Source organism: Lissotriton vulgaris, chromosome 6 (genome assembly GCF_964263255.1).
Source record: "Lissotriton vulgaris chromosome 6, aLisVul1.2, whole genome shotgun sequence".
Taxonomy (NCBI): Eukaryota; Metazoa; Chordata; class Amphibia; order Caudata; family Salamandridae; genus Lissotriton; species Lissotriton vulgaris.
Genome location: NC_141694.1, coordinates 1,280,811,066 through 1,280,832,308, shown reverse-complemented (window position 1 = coordinate 1,280,832,308; position 21,243 = coordinate 1,280,811,066). Strand labels below are relative to the sequence as shown.

The window sequence follows — 21,243 nt, the reverse complement described above, 5'->3', positions numbered from 1 at the left end:
TCAAAGTCAACTTGAAGAAATCCTTTATCCTTAACCTCACTCTCTCACCAGCAGTAAGGCAGGAACTTCAGCCTCTCACACCCCTCCAGTGGACTACGTCTTCTATTCAATATCTAGGTGTCCTGATAACGCCCAAAGTAGGGGGCCTTCACGCCGCTAACTTCCCTACCATACTGGGACGTATCCAATCAGAACTCAATAAATGGAAACCTCTCTTCTTGTCATGGTTGGGTCGTATCCATGCCATAAAAATGACTCTCCTCCCTAAACTACTTCACCCATTTCAGGCCTTACCCATCGAAATGGAGAAGGAATTCTTCAAGCGAGTTAAGACTATGATCTTGAATTATGTATGGCAGGGGAGCAGGGCGTGCTTCTCTTTTGCGATACTCTCCCGTTCTAGAGAGTAGGGTGGGGTGGGCCTCCCTGATATTCATTAGCATTGGCTACACATGGACCATAGTGTGACCGGTCGCACCATATGGGACTTAATATGGCGCCCCAAGTGTGATAGGCCTGAGAATACTTATATTAGTACTCCTACACGCACAACACTCACGGTAGGACTCGGTGTCGGGTGATGAGAGATGGAACTCCTTTCCCTCCCCCTTTACTCCCTTGCATTTTAACCCGGCATTCCCTCTGGGACTACAGTCAGGACCATTCGATGCTTGGCGGGAGGGGTGATGTCTGGCCCTAACACACCTCTTCCACAACTATGATCCCCTCACCTTTGATAGGTGTAAAAGGGAGTACAATCTACAGGACTCAGAGAGATACCATTATCACCAGCTCTTACACTGGGCCCTTGCTCCACAAGTCCAGGAGGTGGCTACGTGACTCTTGACAAAATTCGAATCCTTCCTCACTGAAGCAAAATCCATGAAGGGCGCGATCTCCTTTATATATAAGTTTCTCCTCACTACCACACGCGCTCCGTGCCCTCGTTACATGTCAATGTGGGAAGGTATTATTCAACGGGATATTACAGATGACGAATGGTCCCATTTATGGTCAGACATCACAAAGTTTAATCATTCTGCTGATCTCAGGGAGGCACACCTTAAAACTATGATGGATTGGTACCTTTATACTTCCAAACTTCGCAGAATCTTTCCTGGGTCCTCCGATAGGTGCTGGAGAGGCTGTGGTCTTCTGGGAGATTTTCAGCATATCTGGTTGGACTGCCCTCTCATCAGGCCGTTCTGGGAAGAAGTCCTTGCTCTTATCAAAGACATGCTGGGCTATCCTATACCAACTAACATGGCTGAGGTGCTGTAGGGACTTCGGGACCCCTCTTTAGAACATCAGACACGGGCGGACAAAAAGATCATTTGGCTCTGTGTAGGGGCCGCAAAGATTATGCTAGCGGCGGCATGGAAACAAAGAGAAACTCCGACACTCTCCCTCTGGTACTCCAGATTATGGAGGCTACTCAGTATGGAGCGGATGTCGGAAATCTTTAGGGTTGACTTTAAAAATGTTGAATTTACTTGGGGTCCGTTGGTCACCTTCCTCTCTCAAGGTCTCCCGTCTGCTGTCCACCAAATAACCTGTTCCATACACTTTTCCTTTCTTTTTTTTTCTCTTTATTTTAGGCCGCTACCTTCTACTGGAGGGAGGGTTGGTTATTTCTTTTCTTGTTCAGTGCTCCATGGTTGGGAGCCGTTTTACATCTGCTTTGGCACTTCCTGTATAACCCCATCGACATAGATGGTCTTAAAGTAAAGATGCCTCAAAGCTAAATATGCACTTCAATTAGTGTGGGCCGGGGTTTGTTTACAGTGATGTTCATGACTCTTCATGCCGTCAAGTTCTGTTGTCATTTATAGACATTCATATGCGACAAATAAGATGGTGCTATGATTTGTTGTACCTTGCCAAAAAAGGGCCTCTTGCTGCACTTTTGCACTGCCCGAACGTCACTTTTTTGATGATCTGGTGGTGCAATGTACGGGGGCATATTTTCAAGGCCACGTAAACCACTTTATGTGGCTTTTGATGGCCTTGTAAATATATGCCCCTTTCACCCTGAACACTGCATGAAAGGGGCGTTCCATGGGTGTTGCTGTGGGTGTTTCAGCGTAACAGCCATAGAATCTGAAGCATTTCCAGATTTTCTCCTATGCTGGCGCACAATGGGCTGCCATGCGCCAACGCAGGCACCCTTTCACCATGGTGCAAGGGTGCCTGCAATGCAGGGCTGATTGATTTTGTGCAGGAAGGGACACCTTCCGGCACAAAATCAATCAATTCAGGCGATTTCCTCTTACTATGTGTGCTGCAGAATGGAAAAAGGAAAAAATGAGCTCAAAATGAAAACATTTCTCCTTGTTATGCCTCCCTGACGCCACTCCTGGGCTGGTGTTAGCCACTTCTGGGGTGGCGTTAGAATCTGACGCATTCCCTGGATTGCGATTTTTGTTGTAAATCTGGGAGTGCTTCAGATTGCATGGATGTTGCGTGGGAGCACACACAGCAGCCCCCATGAACACCCCTTTCATGCAGTGTTCTGCGCAAAAGGGGCACATATTTACAAGGCCATGAAAATCCATGTAAATTGGCTTTGCATGGCCTTGTAAATGTGACCCGGCACATTGCACCACAAGAACATCAAAAATGTGAGATTCTGGTGGCGCAAAAGTTCCGCAAGGGGCCTCATAAATGAGGTCCCTAGAGCCTATGTTGCTCCTAATGTATACATTACAGTGAACCAGATTCATTCCCTCTGTTGCTTACCTGATTTGTGCTTGCTGTGGAACAGCTAGGAGGGACAGGTTTGTTTTCCTCCCTCCCTCCCCCACCCCATTTGGACTTCCACCAACACACACCTTCTAGATAAATTTGTCTGCAGACGTCTCACACCTTCTTCTACATTACACTGTTAGGCCCTGCCTGCTATGAAATGACAGGAGCACCTCTCTGATCACTCATGCACATCAAAATACTTGCCACACATGGTCACTACAAATGCTGCACTCACCTAATCATGCACTCCCCCTATGGTGGAGCATTTCTACCCGTCTGATAACAGACTGTGGCTCTCACACTGCAATAAGAGGCACTACATAGATGCAACTATACAATACAGTATACATCACCAATGCACAGTTTTCAGACCTAGCTACTTCCTATCAATGTGCATCGTTTTTTTTCTAATTATCTTATTTTTGTATTCGTAGGTTGTATGCCAATCATGTCTATGCCTGAGGAATTTGGGCGAAAGTGGTATGTGAATTTTATTTACTTTAAAACTCTGAAAGCATTCCTATCGCATTTCAAGACATTCGTCCTTGCTATATATACACCCTTAAGGATCTACCGCATGTCGATTCTTGAATGCACTAGCCATGTCCTGTAATCTAGCCTAAGCTGCAGCAGGACATTATCAATCTTATATCTGATTGTGTCTTGTTTTTATTTTTATTTATTTATTTATAAAGTTTTATATAGTGCGAACTTGACCCAAGAGAGTATCAAAGCGCTTTACATTTAGGATCGTAGCGTTACACATTACATCAGGTATAAGAGCATAGTAAGGTACAGTGCACATAACCAATGTTTCAATAATTCGTAGAGGGGAGGGGAGGAAGGAGTAATAGCGGGGAGACAAGGAGGAACAATGCCCAATGTCCGGCTGGGTAGGTGACGGTCAAGGGGGAAAACCAGGGCCAATCTCCTCATTAGCTATCAAGCAGCTCCACCGGTCATCAGCCATGTGGCTCAGGTCTCAGCGTTCAGGAAAAGCAGTTTTTGGTTTATTTGATTTGCTACGGTTATATAGCGCTACCTAGACCTGGGGGTATCGGAGCGCAAAACCGGGGGAATGTTGCATTAGAAGGTACATCAAAAGGATTATAAAGTGATGGCTACACCCGTAGGTATCAGATCGCTATAACGGAGGAACATTGTGTTACAATTGACATCAGTTGCAATAGTGTAGTAAGGTACAGTAAACAAACAACTAGGTTGAGGGAATTTATAGGAAAGGAGGGGAGGAAGGTGCAATAGCAGAAAGACAAGGTAGAACTGTGTCCAATGTCCGGAGAGACGAATAGAGAGGGAAAAGGGAGAGGTAGAGTGAGAAGGGAGAGGATGAGGGGGAAAATGGAAAAGAGATAAAGGGAAAGTCAGCCCAAAGACCGAGTGGGTAGGTGACGGCCAGGGAGATAATCCAAGGCCAGTTCCCTCTGTAGCTCTCAAGGAAGCTCCAACGGTCATCAGTCCGAAAGGTAGTCCAGAGCCAGTCTCCCCTATAGCTCTCACAGGAATCTCCAACGGGCATAGGTCATAAAGGTGGATAGAAAGGAGACAGGGCAGAGTGTAGGAAATAGGAAGAGAGGGGGGGATGGGTGAGACAGGGAGAAGGGAGAAACTGTGCCCAAGGTCCGGCTGGGCAGGTGACGGTCAGGGGGTGAGCCTAGGCCGATCTCCTCATTAGCTGAACGGAGCAGCTCCACCGGGCGTCGGACATAATGCTCGGACTCCGCTGTCAGGATAGAGGTCATGTGAGCTCAGGGATAGTCAGAAAAGTGGGGAGAGGGGAGGGCGGTAGCCATGGTCCAAAAGAATTACAGACGTCCTCATGAGAGCAGGCGCAGTCCTGGATGGGTAGAGTAAGTAAAAAATCAGCAAGGGGGGGGGCAATGGAGAGGTCATCATTGTCAGCCATGTTGAAGTCAGGCATCCTTGGACCCTGTGCCATACCGAGAGAGTGTCGAGTGTGGCAGAGCTTTGCAGGGATGGAAGGGTCCGACGCCCATTAGTTGTTTAAACAGGCCACAAAGTCAATCAATCCCGAAGTCCCTAGACGCCCTGTAGATGCGCGGGGACACATCTCCCTATACAGTGGGGGCCGCCATTTTGCCTCGTGCATGGGTGGAGGGGAGAGGGGCCCGCTCACCTCGCTCTTCGGCAACAGGAGCCTCTGGGCAGACTAGCCGGCATGTCTGCTGCGGTATCAAGGTTCCTCAAGGCGCACCGCAATCCCCAGCACCTCACCACTTGCGTCCCCGGCAATGCGCTCACCTCGTTGTCACATCAGAAACTATTGTGGGCTCCCAACAGTGACTCAGTTACAGATCTGGATTCCTTCCCCGTAAGAGTAGTAATCAATGTTGGGGCTAAAGCGCCAGAACGTGGCCATTTGCGTTATCTAAACTAGTAGTCTGGTGTCCTCCTTACCTGGCCCCTTAAAGTCCTCCGTATGACTGTCTGAGTTTAGTGCTGCGGGCGTGGGAATGCGCTCCATAACATGACCAGTGGCCCGCACTTTAGGCTGGGGAAGCAGCGCGCCACGCAGGCCTCCGCCTGGCGCCCCGCATGAGCAGAGAGCCGGACAAACAGGGAGAAGGTCACGGCAGCTCGCTGGGTCCGAGCGTAGCGTCAGTGGACCGCACTATGCGCCCGCCTCTCTCCAGATGGACGCGGGGCTTGATGGTATGGGCACCCGATTTACGCCGCAACGCTCCCAGCCGCACTCACTTTATGAGTTGCGCGCACTTTCAACAGACACGCACCAGCAACCGACAGCTCATGTATATCAGGCTGTGGTGACACCTCAGGCGGCGAGATTACTAGTAGACTTAATGAGATGCACGCAACAGCTGGAAAGCTATGGCGTGGGTGACCCTGGAGTCAGCGTTCGTTAAGGTGCTCCCCACTGTGGGTTTGCGGGTGAGAAAAGGTGCCGCAGCAGCATAGATCGTTGCAGGGCGCTGTGCAGGGAACTTTGAGCACTTGCCTGATCCTCCGCCGAATCATGCCTCCAGCCTTGTCGTCTGCCCACACAAATCACAACTGTATCACCCGGGTGTTTCCGCCGTTGCCTGGGTTGTAATTTTGCGTGAGCAGCTTCATGTCATTTTTATTCATTTTATTCTTATGTTATATTTGCACTATTACTGATCTACCTCATTTCGATACTGTATTGCACTGAATGCTTCATGTAAGACAGACGGAACAGCTGCTGGATAGTAATCATATGTTTGATGGTTTACGGTAACTAATTGTTCCTCATTCCAATTCTTTAAAGTATTGAATGTATCTTTATATGCAACTTGACAGTTCAGTACACCGTCACCTCTCCGCGCCCTACTGAACTGTCAATGCCTGTAGTCTTTTGGTAACCTCTCTTTTGCCTTCTTATTTCATCTCTCTCTTTCGCCCTGGCTTGTAACAGTTTTTTTTCGCCCCATCATTCTCACATGCTGTATGGTTCCCCTTAGTCTACTAATTCACCATTCGCGCCCTCCCCTGTCTCCCCCCGTTACATTCCCTCGTAACGCCTCTCCCATCGCACACCCTCATAACTCGGCCCTCACCAAGGGTTTACTCGAACCTCTGGCTTTACCCCATTCTCACTAGGTTCTATCCCCCTCCTCTCTACGCACCATCCCTATCTCCCTCCCTCACTATTCTTCTCTCCCCCCTGGATCTTTCTAGAGGATTAACATGCCTCTGTAATCACCCCCTCACTACACCGGATTCACCCATAACTAAACATGGCCCCAATTCTTCGACCATCCTATATCCCCCTAACCTCTCAAAAAACTCTAAGAAGAATATTTAAAAAAAAAATCTTTTTATTAAAAGAACAGGCTCCAAAAATAGTGGCATACTGTAAAGGATCAATTAGTCCGTGGACGTACAGAAGGCAAGGCCAGACATAATACAGTATTTGAACGTTTCGATCTGCTTAGCAATACAAAGATACAGACATATCATTCGCAAGTTTCGGAGACAGACTGTCCATTAACTCCGCCCTATACATTCTCCATGCTGCCCATATTTTCTCCCACTTCTTGGGACACCCTCTACTTTTATAAATCACTTTCTCAGCACTCTGGCACCAATCTAGGTCCTTTTCCCAGTCTTCCACTGTTGGTACCACATTACTACCCTAGAGCCTTGCTATATTCCTTTTGGCCACCATGCTCGCTAACGCCAGCCAGATCTTCTCACATTTAGGCCATGTGGTGTCAGACGTAACACCTAGGATGTGCCATCGGGCCTCCAGTGGGAACTCAGAGCCAACCAGGTCCGACATTATGCTCGCCAGTCTGGACCAATACGCCTGAATCCCAGCGCAGTCCCACAAGATATGGAAGAAGGTTTCCACCTCCCCACAACCCCTCAGACAGAACTCCGAGTCAATGTATCCTATTCGGTATTGTGTCGTGCGCGGGGTGTAGGAGCGGTGTAAGATGCGCCGCTGGACCAGCCTAAAGCGAGCACGGATTGCCACTTCCCAGGAACTCTGTAGGGCCTCCCTGCAATCGTCTTTCTCCAACAACCCAACCTCGGACTCCCGTTTTTCACGCAGAGGCTCCAGGGGATCGCTTATGTTATTGATTAGCTTTTTATATGTGAGGGAGATGGCTTTATCAATCATGGGATCAAGCAATAACTTATCTTCGAGGGGGGCATATTCAGGTAGTTTTTCCCCATGGTGTAGATGATGGTATAGAGCATGTCGGAGCTGCTGGTAATGGAGAAACTTCCCCTTCCCCATCTGGAATTTTGCCTGCAGGGCAGTGAACTCTAGCATGTCCCCTCTTTTCCAGACATCACCTAACACATCAATGCCAATAAGGCTCCATTTACGAAGACCCTTCAATTTGGCTACCTCAGGAAGATAATTCTCAGCCCAAAGTGGGGTTTGTGCCGTAAGCTTCGCTTCCCACCCCAGCCGTTTAGTCGCACATTTCCACGTCGCCACAACTGCAGCCATTTAAGGTGGCAAGGGTGGACCATGCCTACCTTTACGGTAAAGAGCGACCAAGTAGGTATCTCCCCCAAAGACTATGCGGTCCACCCTGTACGCCGGCTCATCCAACGGCGCGAACAACCACCCATTGATGTTGACTAATTGTGCCGCCCACTAGTAAAGCCTAATGTCTGGAACAGCAAGCCCCCCCTTATATACCCCCGCTGGAGTTTCTTCAGTGCAATTCTAGGGCACCCCCTCCCCAAAGAAGTGTACGCTGCTCCGATTCAAACACCCGGAAGATCTTCTCTGGAACTGAAAAGGGAGCACTCTGCAAAACATAAAGCAAGCGAGGAAGGGCCATCATTTTGAAGAGGACGGCACGTCCCATCAATGAAATTGGGAGGGTTCTCCATGCTCGGCGTCCCCTCTTAGCCTCTCCAATTGCACGTATATATTCAGACGCAGAAACTCCTCCTCCGAGTTTGTGATCCAAATACCTAAACAGCGGAAAGTCTCCTTCCACATCAGCCCCCAACACTCCTCTGACAAGTGTGGCGTAGGTCCTGCCATCAAATTACCCATGGACTTATCCCAATTATTGCGATAGCCGGAGTACTCACCAAACTTGCGCAGGATCTGCAGGAGTCTGTGGATTGAGTCAGCCGGACTCTGTACATAGAGCAGAACATTGTCCGCTTATAAGGATATACGCTCTTCCTAGCCACTCCTTAGGTCAATACCCTGACCGTGGGATCTGCTCGTACCCAAGCCGCCAGCGGCTCCAGGGCCAAGGCGAACAGCGTTGGGGAGAGCGGACAGCCCTACCTCGAGCCCCGCCCTAATTGAAACTCCCTAGAGAGGGCTTGGTTGACCCGAATCCTTGCAAGCGGCGCAGTGTATAACAACCTCACCCAAGCTCTAAAGTTGTACCAAATCCCAGTCTGGCCAAGACCGCATAGAGATATTGCCATTCAATACTGTCAAAGGCCATATGGGCATCTAGTGACAAGAGGGCCGCTGGGACGTTCGGGCGGTCGTACACCGTTTGGAGTACCCGAAACAAGCGACGTAAATTGAGCCTAGTGTTTCTGTGCGGCATAAAGCCCGACTGATCCGGATGGATCAGGGATTGAATGACCTCCCCCAGTCTAGTGGCTAGGATTTTGCCCAGGACCTTAGTTTCGTAATTAAGGAGTGAGATGGGCCTGTAGGAACTGCATATTTCCTGTGGCTTGCCGGGCTTAGGTATCACCACAATCGTGGCAGATCTAAGATACCTCCGGAGTAACCCATCCTATTTGGCCTCATTAAACATTTTCAGCAATTGGGGCGCTACCCTCCCCACCACACACCCGAATGCTTCTGCCGAAAACCCGTTGGGGTCCGGCGCTTTCCCTGCTTGCAAATCCCCCAGAGTCTAGGGTATCACCATCGTCAGGGTATAGTGTGGGCAGTTGGATGTCCTGCAAGAATTCCTCCCTTTCCCGCCTCTCTGTGTGCATCTGATAAATAGCTTTGTAGTACTGCGCAAACGCCTCCGCTATGCCTATCCCTGTATCTCGTGTGGCCCCGTCCAGTGTTCGGATCCCAGGCACCCAGTTCCGGTCCCTGTCACGCTTCTCAAGCCAGGCTATCATTTTATTAGCTTTGTCCCCCCAATCGTAGACGTGCCTCTGCGTGGCGATAGCGCGCAGCTTCGCTTGGTCGGTCATGACGTCCCTCAGTTCCTTTTCCTTAAGTCGCAGCTGATGACTCTGTCCTGCTCCTGCTCTATCGTCTCAAGCCTGGCACACTCTAAAGCGTGGAACTCTGTTTCCAAACTATCAATTTGCGCATGTTTTTCCCTCCGGCTTCTACCCATCTCCGCCTGCACAAAGTCCCTAGCAATGGTCTTATAGGCCTCCCAGATAATACAGTGAGACCTAACTTCGCCCACATTATCCTCAAAATACTGTTCCATCAGCTCCCGGAATTTATCTTGAAACTCCTGGTCCTTAAACAAGAACACATCCAGCCTTGGTTAGTAGACCAATCTCTCACGGGACCCCCCCAACTGCACCTCTACCGGAGAGTGATCAGATATGCCTCGGGCCTTATGACAACTATTGTGGAAGTGTTCCATGTGACCCACCTGTGTAAAGAGGTAATCAATCCTGGACCCAGAGCCATGTGCCGCAGAGATATGTGTGTATTGTCTGAGATGAGGGTTATGCGCTCTCCACAGTTCCACCAAACCCATCGCATGCGCAAAGTTTCTGAGATGGCCTACTCCCCCCTGGTCAGGCAAGGCTGTGGTCCTATCCAAGTCCCTAGCCATCACCTCGTTCATGTCCCCCACCATGATCAGAATCCCTTCTGGCATGCCCATAATAATTTCCCAATGTCTTGAAGGGTTACGCTGTGCAGTCTTGACGGAACATAGACAGAGCAAAGATTAAGCGCATGTCCCTCCCACCGCCCAGTGATCGCCGCATAGCGCCCCAGAGGGTCCAGCCACTTACACCCAACCACCAATGGAAGAGAGTTTTTGACGAGGATCTCGATTCCTTTGGACCCGGAAGTGAAGCCTGCGTGGGCCTGTAGCGTGTATCGAAATCTGTTAAGGGCCTTATAATAGTTACCTATCAGGTGCGTCTCCTGGAGGAAGACTATATCTTATTTTGCAGACCATTTACGTTCCAGGATAGAATGTTAACTTGCTGTGGCTTCGGTGTGTGCATCATGATTGTCAAGTTGAAAGAACCTCTGCGATGGTTGCCCACCCCCTAAGCCGCCCACCCCCCCATCGTCCACCAATAATGCTCCCGGAGCCAAAAAAACAATGCCTTGCATGAACAAAAATGCATAAAACAAACATTCAACTTCCCCCTGCTACCCCCTGCGCCCTCCCCCCACCCTGCTACCCTGCTATCAGGCCAACATGACCCAACTTGCCCCAACAAGCAGAGCGCCTGTCGCCCATTAAACGAAAACTTGGGGTGCGTGTGCAACAACCGGTTAGCCGCCCCGAGGACCAAGCCCAGCCCCCTTCCTGGAAGTCTAGCCGCCATAACACAAGTCCCTAGGGGAGACTTAACAGTAAAGATGAGTAATGCGGCCCTTTACAAGGATCATCCTCTCCCCCCAATTGTCTTTTGCCCGCTGTAACAAGTCCGATAGGGACCCAGCGCCCCTCATGGCATTCGGTCAGTCTAAGCTCCCCGCAGCAAACCAATGTCCCCGCAGCTTCACCCTCAGGAGAAACGGTATACTGTACTTTACTTGCTCCTTCTCGCGACACCACCGCCCAGGCCAGGGTGTCCTCCATGTCCTCATCCAAGTCCAGGCGAGGCAGATAAACTCCGCGACCTGGATCTGGAGGGTGAACGAAGTCCATCTCCTTGTAGTCCCTCTCTCTCTGGCGGTCCCGTGGAAGAGGACGGGGAGTGTGTTGCATTATTTCTCCAGCTGTCTCCCGGACGCGGACTGTCCGGACGATCGGCGTTCTCCTCCAGCCAGGATTGAGCGTCCTCCGGGGAGGTGAAGAAGAAGGATTTCCCATTTGCAAGAATCTTGAGGCGCGCCGGGAAGAACATCATGTATTTAATACTGCTGGCTCAGAGCTCCTTCTTAACACCATCAAACGTGCAACGCTCCTGCTGGACTTTAAGGGTAAAATCCGGAAAAAAACGTATGGTGGCATTGTCGATCCGCAGGTCTCCATGTTGCCGATCGGCCTGTAGGACGGCATCCCGATCCCTATAGTTAAGGATCCGGGCTATGATTGTTCTCGAGGGAGTTCCAGGACGCGGCGGAGGAATCGGTGTCCTATGCGCTCTTTCAATAACAAAAAGCTTGGAGAGTCTCTTAGGTATGAGGTGGTTCAAGATTATATCCTCCAGGAACATGTCAACACTCGGCCCCTCCATTTTCTCCGGCACACCCACCACTCGAATATTATTCCTGGGGGCCTTCCCTTCCTGATCCTCCAGTCTGTCGGCCGTCTGCTTCTGTTGATGGGTCAGCTGCTGGACCCTCTCTTCCAGCATTTTGGTGGTTCGTTGAAGCGCAGCAATGGAAGTGGCGTTCTGTGTAGTTTTTTTCGAGGTCTTATTCAGATCCGTCCACAACAGAGTCATTTCGATGGAGACCTTATCAATTTTGGTCTCAAGTGTCGAGCCCAGAGTTTGTATGGCCTGCATGATGGAGGCCAGGGACGGCTCCGAGGCGTCGGTCGACCCCCCGGGGGCAGCCTCCTCCGTCCCCCCCACCGAGGCTGCATACTTGCCGGTTGTGTTATTTTGCTTGGTAGTGGGCTTCTTAGGCTTCATTGATGTAGCAGAAATGACCCCCGCAAATATTGAAGGGCCGGACCACTCAGAGCTCCCACGATCCACCCACTGGCACACCGCCGGATCGCTCACCCGCTCTTCCAGCGCCATCCAATCCAGTCCAGGAGCGCGTCCACACAACGAATACTGCAAACCATGGCAAGGTACACTGCCCCACTAGTCCTCATGCACTTGGGCAGATGGCGGCGACACGCCGTCCCTGGCGCAGCTTCACGGAACTCAGGGCACTAAGTTCCCGCTCCCCCCGGCATCTAGGTCCGATCTCCCACTGTCCAAGTCCATCTCTCCAAACAGGCTGCCTCTCAGTGCCCCCCGCAACTCACTTCTAGGATGTGGAGCACCAAGGGTCCGCCTCACCGCGCCGCCATCTATGGAAGGGACTACCACCAACAGGGCACTCTCCCCAACTCCTCTGGCGCACCTCACTGGCTGCTTAAGGGATGAATCTGCCGCTCCTGTCTGCTTCAGGCCGCTGTGACCACCCCCGCGAGGGTCAGCACTCCATATGGTCCCAAAGCCCCGAGAGCCCTGCGCAAACGGCCAACTGGGGTGCAAAGGCGGGAACCCTCACCGCCACAACCTCCACGCTCTGTAAGGCAGTTCCAATCCCGGCTAGGGATCTCCGTGCCCCTCCAAGCAATCCGGGAACTTTCAGCTTCCTGGGCACTCCCCGGGCCGTCCCCGCCACACCTGGCTCCGAGGCCTCCATGCTCCCCGGGACCCTGTGCCGATACTCCACAGCCGCACTCGGCCCCCGCTGGTACTCGGGCCGGTGCTTCACTTCTGGTGCCCGCCACGAGTAGGACGCAGGGGGCCCGCCCTCCGTCGGGCAGTGCTGCGGCACCTCCGGTGATCAGATCGGGACCGGAGCAACTCGTCCCGGCTGCGGAGCACCTCCTGTCGCGGAATTTGCGGCCTGTGTCTCCCGTGCGGCCGGATCAATACAGGATATTTGGGGCCTACAGCACGTCCTCGGCAGCCCCGTAGAACTACGCGGCCATCTTGTTTGCCGCCAGGCCACGCCCCCTCAAAGAAGAATTTTAAGCACAAATTATTAATACGTCACAAAGAAACTTTATTCGTGGATAACTACCTCAGTCTAACCTCCTCAACAACATCTTCTACTCCAAACGCCCCTCCAAATGGAAAAGCATCTCCCTTAAGAACCTCCCCATCTCAAAATCATCCAAAATCCCATAAGGTCTGAAACTTTCTACCTCCCCCTCCCCTGCTTTTCAAGGCAAAATTGACATCTCTATTTTGAAATCTGGCAACATCCTCATCCAAGCCTCTAAAAAACACCTCACCATCTTTGAAAAACCTTTACAGCACCTTATCTTACCTTCTATCGAAATCTCCTTCCAACCCTCCAGCCTCCCTCTCACAGGTTGACCTCCCTCCCTTTCTCGCTCCTACTTCCACCCCTCCTCTCTCTGACACTTCAATTACCTTGGATGTCTCCGAAGACCTCACGCACCATTTCCCTCACACGCACCACCTCCCTCCCACGTCAATTACCGTCCCTCCCTCAAGTCCCCCACAGCTCCCCGCCACTCAAACTTTACCTCCTCCTCTTGATACGTTACCTACTTACTCTAATTCCCCCTTTGTATCTTCTCTTTCCTCTCAACTCCCTAAATTTGATCTCCCTTCGGCCCAACCACTGACTCCAATTGCTCCCTCTCCTAACACACCCCCCTCAACCAGGACGTCTGCCCTACTCACTCTCCTCACGCACCCATTCCTCCCCTTGACTCTCAACAGGCACCAGCGAATCTCCTTTCTCTCCTCCCTCCCCTCCCTTCGTCCATCTTCCGTAACACCCCTCTCCACCCCCCACCTGGGCTCCCAGCCCGCCCCACCACAGACCTCCCATCCAGACTATCTAGGAACACTCTCCTCTCCCGCCCGACTACCCTGACTTCGTCCCTACCTCTCTTTTAACTCAGACACACTTTAACACCGAACTCCATCTCGCTAACCTTTTGTTTGAACTCAATTCTCTCAGGAATTACGTCAATTCCCTCTCTGCACTCAACAGCCCCAACCACTCTATTCCCCTGGGCTCGGTCCAAACCAACACCTCATTCCTCCAACAATGGAAATCTATCCCCCTCTGTAACGAATCAGATAGTACATCCCATACCTCTAGCCAGCTCCCCTCTAATGATCTCAGTGTTCTAGGTCACTCTTTCCCACATAACTCTCTGATTACAGACCCTCCTATCCCCCAAGCATACATCACTGTGATCGTTGGAACACACAGAATGCCAACCTCCCCAGCTTCCCCTAGGCTGCCACCGCAAATTACCACTATCCATTGTGTCCCCCCTCCCAAATCCAACCCTAAACCCCTTTCCTGCATGCTGGTTAATTGCCGCTCTGCGGCTTGTCATGCTATTGAAATATCGGAAACCATCCTTAGTGAAACCATTGACATCGCCTTTCTAACTGAAACTTGGCTCAATGATCACTCTTCTTCCATTCTTGACCTGCTCTCTCCCCATGGCTACTCCAACCTCAGAAAAGATAGACCGGACAGAGTTGGAGATAGTCTTGCCATAATCTATAAATACGAACTCCAACTCTCACTTGTGCAGAGCTCCGAACATTCCACTTTGGAATACCTCGGAGCTGAACTCCGAGTGCATGGTTCCCCACCAATTCGCCTTCATAATATCTACCACCCCTCTAGTGACTCACTTCCCTTTGTAGAAGAATTATCTAACCTTCTTTCTCAATCCTCGCTTTCCAATTCTAAAAACCTCTTCCTCAGGGACTTTAACCGCCTTTGGAACAAAAAGGATGATCCTTTAGTTAACCTCATTACGGATCTATTTGATATTAATGACCTGAAACAACTCTGCCATTCGTCTACTCACACAAAAGGAGCAACTCTAGATGCTATCATTACAAGCGCTTATTTGGCCTCCCTTTCCTCTATCGTACCCATTGACTGGTCTGACCATCACCTTATCCTTTTCACGATCTCTAACAAGATGCTACCCAATCCCCCAAAATCATCAAACAGGAGAAATTGACTAGAAATGTCCATCTTATTGGAGAACTTGAGTCTAAAGTCATGGCGCAACTTCAACTTCCCCCTCTTTCCCAAAATGCTAATGACTTCACCGAGCACTTTATTAAATCCATCATGGCTGTCCTTGACCAAATTGCTCCAGCTAAACTTAAACTTCAGAAAAACTCCTCCTCCGAATCCTGTTTTAATACGAATCTCAACAACAAGAGGCGCGCCCTTAGGTCGACTGCACGCATTTGGAGACAAAACCCGTCCCCTCCAAATCTCGCCCTCCTCAGATCCGCCAGGTTCAATTACAAAAAGCATATCCTTAATACTAAAGCGGCCTTCTTCCGCTCTCAACTGGACCCGGCTAAAAATAGACTCAGGGAACTATTCAGTATTATTAAAAACCAAACCACCCCGCCCCCCAAGGTTACGGCCACTATTGAGAGATGTGAAGAGATTGCTAACTACTTCTCAGAAAAAAATCTCTAAAGTCGATCACTCCTTCGTCTTAACTCCCCTTCCACACTGCTCTCTATCCCCACTAGAGTTTTCCTCCAATTCTCCGGCCCTCTTAACTCTTCCTCACGACCCCTCATCTCTGCCTCTAGTCATTTCTCTTCCTGAATCCAACCCCACCAAACTTGAGAAAAAAACAATGCTTCCTGGCATAACTTCCATCCAGTTACTGAGCTCAAAGTCCTCAACGTCATTGCCAGACTTAAACCATCCTCTCACTCCAGACACCCTCTCCCTGCCAACCTTGTCCAAGATCTAAAACACATCATTGCCCCTTTCTTGACCTCTATCATCACTCCTCCTTTGCAACGGTATGTGTCCCTGTTTCCCTCCAACTTGGACAAATCACTCCCATCCTCAAAAATCCTGCTGCCAACCCTAATGACCTAAATATTCTTCGACCTATCTCTAACATTCCTCTTCTCTCTAAAGCCCTTGAAAAATGTGCCCTGCGCCAATTAGACACACACATTGACACATTCAATTTGTTGCACTCTTTGCAATCAGGTTTCAGAAAGGGCTGTAGCACGAAAAAGGCCATACTCAATATAATTGATGACATCCATCACTCCCTCCACAAGGGTGAGTCCTCCCTTCTCATTCTTCTTGATCTCTCTTCTGCTTTTGATACCCTGAACCACTCTACTTTACTTAACACTCTGAAATATCGTTTTGGCTTAAATGGCTCAGTTCTCAAATGGTTCTCCTCTTTTTTCCAGCATAAAACCCAGCAAATTAAAATTCACGACTGCCTTTCCAAACCAGTGCCTGTCTCGCTGGGTGTCCCCCAGGGCTCTATACTCTCTCCCTCTCTTTTCAACCTCTTTATGGAACCCCTCACCCTTATTCTTAAGCATGTGGGAATCAAGTATCACCTCTACACCGATGACACGCAACTTTATCATAATATTCAATCCCGCTCTGACGTGCTACACCTCAATGACTGAGATTCAATCCTGGTTCCACTTCAGCCACCTCAAGCTCAACCCAAAAAAAATGTAAATCATTCCTTTCTCTCCTAAAAACAGATCGCTCCCCATCCAATCCTGGATCTCGGACCTTACTGCTCTCAACTGCTCTCTCACCTTAGCCAATTCAGTGAAATCATTGACCAGAACCTTTCTCTTATCTCCCACATAAAAAACTCAGCCAAAATTGCTCTCTTCACCCTCTATCACCTCAAGAAACTAAAACCCTTCATTCCTGCTGATGACTTTAGATCAGCTGTCCAAACACTGGTCCTGTCTAAAATCGACTACGGTAACGCCATTCTATCTGGAACACCTAAAGCCCACTTAGCCCTAATCAAATCTGTTCTTAACCTAGCCTCTTAACCTATCTCCGACCTCAAATGGTTCGATCACATCTCCCCTACCCTTAAAGCCCTCAATTGGCTTCCCATTGAAGGCAGATCTACCTATAAGACCACTTGCATTGCGCACAAAGCCCTGCATCAACACACCCCTCTGTACCTCGCAGATAAGCTCATTTTAGCTGGCTGCTCTTGAACACTGAGGAGCTCAAACACACGTTCTTGTCCATCCTCTGTTAAACAAGAAATCCACTCAATCAAGCTCCTTTTCCGGAAATGTGCCTACTATCTGGAATGCACTCCCTAAAGAACTCCGGTGCAACCCCTCCTACTTCTGCTTCAAAAAAGACATCAAACTACACCTTCTCGGCACATTTTGGGGCCCTTAAACCCTTCTCTGGGTTCTTATCCCAACCCGGTTTCCTACTGTTTAGGATCCCCCCGTCTGATCTCTCTATGCCCTTTCCCCACCTCCTTTTCATTCACTTCCTTCTTTTTTTTCTCCCTCTATCTCACTAATCCCTTTCGTAGGTCCTTGCTGATTCACTTGATTTTTTTCCTTAACCCCCATCACTGTCACAGCCTCTCACCATTCTTACATCCTGCCTCCCACTTCTCTATCCCCCCTTTATCCACAACAATCCTCTCTTCTTTTGATTTGCTGTTGAATTTTGCACTGTTTTTTTTATTTTTTTTTATTAGATGTTTTTATTGAAATTTGGATTACATTACATCAAGTATGCCAGTGATCTGAGATCATTTTAACATGAAAGTACATTGATCCATGGCAAGTGCATTGGATGTGTGCGTTCTTGTTAACTGTGCATCGGAATCGGAATCAGAACCTCGTATGTAGGGAAGAACTTTTAAACCATGGGGGTTGAACTGGGAGATCGTACTGCGGAGATTCCAGTAAGAAAGGAGTCTATTCTAGGAATGTGCTATGGAATTCGGTAGGACAGTTTGGAGGAAAAGCGCAGAATGTGTGCTCTAGGTATCTCTTGGGGGAGGTGGGGGTAGTGTCATTGTGGTGACCATCCTAGGTGCTGGCAGATAATTGTGTGTTACCTTCCACATGCCTCTGGGGGGGTCTAATGGGGACTGTGGCTGGGAGGTTGGCGAGGAGGGTGGCTGCGTTGTCTCGTGGGCAAATTGGTGCATCAGTTGTGCCCATTCTAGGGATATTGGATGTTTTCGTATGCCTCTTACCCCTTCATCCTGCAGTACTTCCTCCTCTTTGTTTTTAACCAGATTGTATAAAGTGCGCTGTTATCTACTGTTTTATTGGACTTGTTTGCTACCTCATTGTATTTTTTACTACTGTTTTTTTATTTGTATTTTAATATATACTCATGTGATCATTGTAAAGCGCTCTGATTCCCTTGGGTCCAGCCAGCACTATATAAAACCTTTAAAATAAAATAAAATCAATAAATAAGACTTGTATAAACAGGAACACATCTTTGATCCCTAAAATCTATTTTCCACGAGGGGGCAAAGAGGAAGGCTGGTTGTGTAAGTTCTACCAGGAAATGCGTTCTGAAACAGACCTGTACATTCAGGTGTATGTCACAATTTAAATTAAAAAGCTCTCTTCCTTTGAAAGCCCTGACCTAACTATAGATACACCCTAGCAATGCTATAGTTAGGTCAGTCCATAGAAAAGGTATTTTTGTTTCTTTAATAAGTTTGCCACTATTTGAAGAATCAGCACAAATATTTCCCTCAAAAAGTTCCTCCACTTTAGCTGATCCGTCAACCAGGGGTCACGATAAATGTAGGTGGGTTTCACAAAGTATGATTTTACATTTTAATTCCCATGACAAACGTTGCTGTCTGGTGCATACAAAAACAGCTGATTGTGGTAAAAATGTACAACGTTATTTAAAAAGCTAACTTTTTGTTATTTGGTGTAAATCTTTTCAGTTTTTTTGAGAAATTAGCATTTAAATAGGTGCTCTGGGGAGGGCATAAAGGGATTTTCTCTGGTAAAAAGTTTGGACAGTTTGGGTCAAGATATGTTCTGATTGGGCATTCAAAATCAAAGGGCGCATCCTAATTGGCTTGCCACAATAGAGAGACTATGTTGCTGCAACCATCACATGATTCCTGGAAAACATATGAAAGACCACATAAGGAGGCAGAGTGAACACATGCTGAACACCCGGGCCATGAAGTGGGGCTCAGAGGCTCGAAGAGACCCCGCCTGGTGGTTACAGTGGGCCACCAAGAGCAAAAGCACACCAACAGTGTCTAAAACTGTCCACTGGAGGTTGAGGGAGGGGGAAGGGCTCGGGAAATGCTGAAAGAAGTTCGGTCCACAGGAGGACTAGGTGATCGTCCATGTTTTCTATACAATGTCCTTGGGAGCTCCATCCCCCTCTCCCTCTCCCTGTGGACAGGCGACAAGGCTTAACCTAAAAGGTCAGGAACAAGGTGAGAGCCACCTTGCTTGCTTTTAACCGGACCCAGAGGCCCACAACTCCCTAGGGATGTAGCAGGTGGTCTTCAGGTACCAGGGCAGCCAGAGCCTCGGGAGCATGCTTCCCCAAGCCTCCTGTGACTGTGTCAGGAGGGGAAATGGCACACCCGATCAGCTGTTTCTGCCTGCATGAACCATGGGCAGGAAAGGAGAGAACTGTGGCTCCCAGCCATGTGAAGTTCAGCTAAGCATGAGGGAGCCAGAAGGGGATGTGGAGAGTCCCCTCACAACCTCCAAGTATAGTAATACATGTGGGTGCCCCGACTAGTACCAGTGCACTATCTAAAAAAAAATATATATATTTGAAAAAGGGAAATGCACTTTTATCTTTATCTCATGGCACTCTCATCAAAGGGTTGCCAAGGGCTCTGATCGGCTGGGCCCGGAGTGCCCAATATGCCTTTGCAAGTGTGTTTTAAAATTTGTATGTGGTTCTCCAGCAGCAATCTAAAACCAAGCGTGTGTGTGTGTGGGGGTCTGCCAGGATTTCAGCTGTCTCCAATGAAGCCTCAATAAAAAAAATCTTAAAGTCACCCTAAGGCTCCTAGGAGGTTAAACTGGTAATCTCAAGAAAGTTTTCACTGAGTTGTATGCAGTTTTAGAATGTGGGCTTTTAATAAGAGGTATGGGGACCCCTGTTGGTGTTTCCCAAGGCTGCGTACTTTACGTGGAATGCAGAAGAAAGACTCATATTCATATTTTATTATTATTGTAATATTTCATTTACTATGACAAAAAGTAATATTCTATCCATTATCATCAGGTTAAAAGGTGAGTCTTTCCATTTTCTAATGCAGTGGGTCTTAAGCTGTGGTCTGGGGACGTCTGCGGTACCGCCCAGCCTACTCAGAGGGTCCACAACCATTTTACAAAAATACATAATATTAAGATTATTACATTAAAATTAATAAAGTACATAGAAATAAAGAATAAAAATTGAAAATTTGAAAACTTTTTCTATATTTGATTATGAATTAAACAAAATATTTCAGTATTTTAGAATTTGTATGGTGCACACTTATTTCTATATTTTTTTAATTGTTTTGAGGTTCAAATCACAGTAATTGCAAAGGCTGATGGTCCTTGCAATTCTAATAATGACTCGGGGGGGGGGGTCCCAGATTCCAGTAATGAGTCAATGGGGGTACTAGTAATTCAACAGTTCAATAACTGCTGTTCAAATAAATGTCATTACAAGATGGCGTCACCCTAGCCTAGGATGGTGTAGATTTTAAGAAAGTAAGGTTAAAAATGTATAAGGATCTGGACTTTATGGTATGCAAGAGTCTCTCAAGATTTCTGTAGGCTCGCACAGTCAAATAATGGGGTGATCTTATTGACTGCAAAGTCCTTTTTTCCCGTCGGCCTTTTCACTTTTGCAGGAGTGAGAGACTTCCACAACAAGATCACTTGCCCTGATTGAATTGCCCGCTACACAAACAGAAATGTTGTATTTGCTATTACAGAATTCAGGAACTCACGCCCTCATTAAGCACTGCCCTCACATATTACATCACTCATGAAATGTTTTATGACATCATTGATAACATCACTAATAACATCAGAAATTACATCATTGATGACAACACTGGACATGCCATGGACGTGAGTTATTGTTTCTTCAGTTTTGCAGTGTGAATCTTTTCTGGATTCACATGGTATGCATTATTCCTCCATGTAGTGTTTGGGTCTGGAATTGTTGTATTTGTTGTTTTTTGTTGTTTTTTTTGTTAGTGGGCGTCGACACAACACAATTTGGTGTCCTATTGTGACATCCACATGCTTCCACCGGAAGCTCCCAGCTAGGGTCCCAATATTCAGATTCTTTTTTTCCGCTGTTGGGTTCTGGATCGATACGGAAGC

At 48.4% G+C, this 21,243-nt stretch overlaps 1 protein-coding gene across 1 annotated transcript in view; it reads left to right on the top strand.

Moving 5' to 3' along the window:
* Window positions 1–21,243, top strand: part of LOC147708779 (uncharacterized) — a 566,421-nt gene that overhangs the window by 368,373 nt on the left and 176,805 nt on the right. The window contains exon 8 of the mRNA XM_086927407.1: window positions 3,183–3,228. Within this exon, the coding sequence (XP_086783533.1) occupies window positions 3,183–3,228 (46 nt within the window). The remainder of the gene's footprint in view (window positions 1–3,182; window positions 3,229–21,243) is intronic.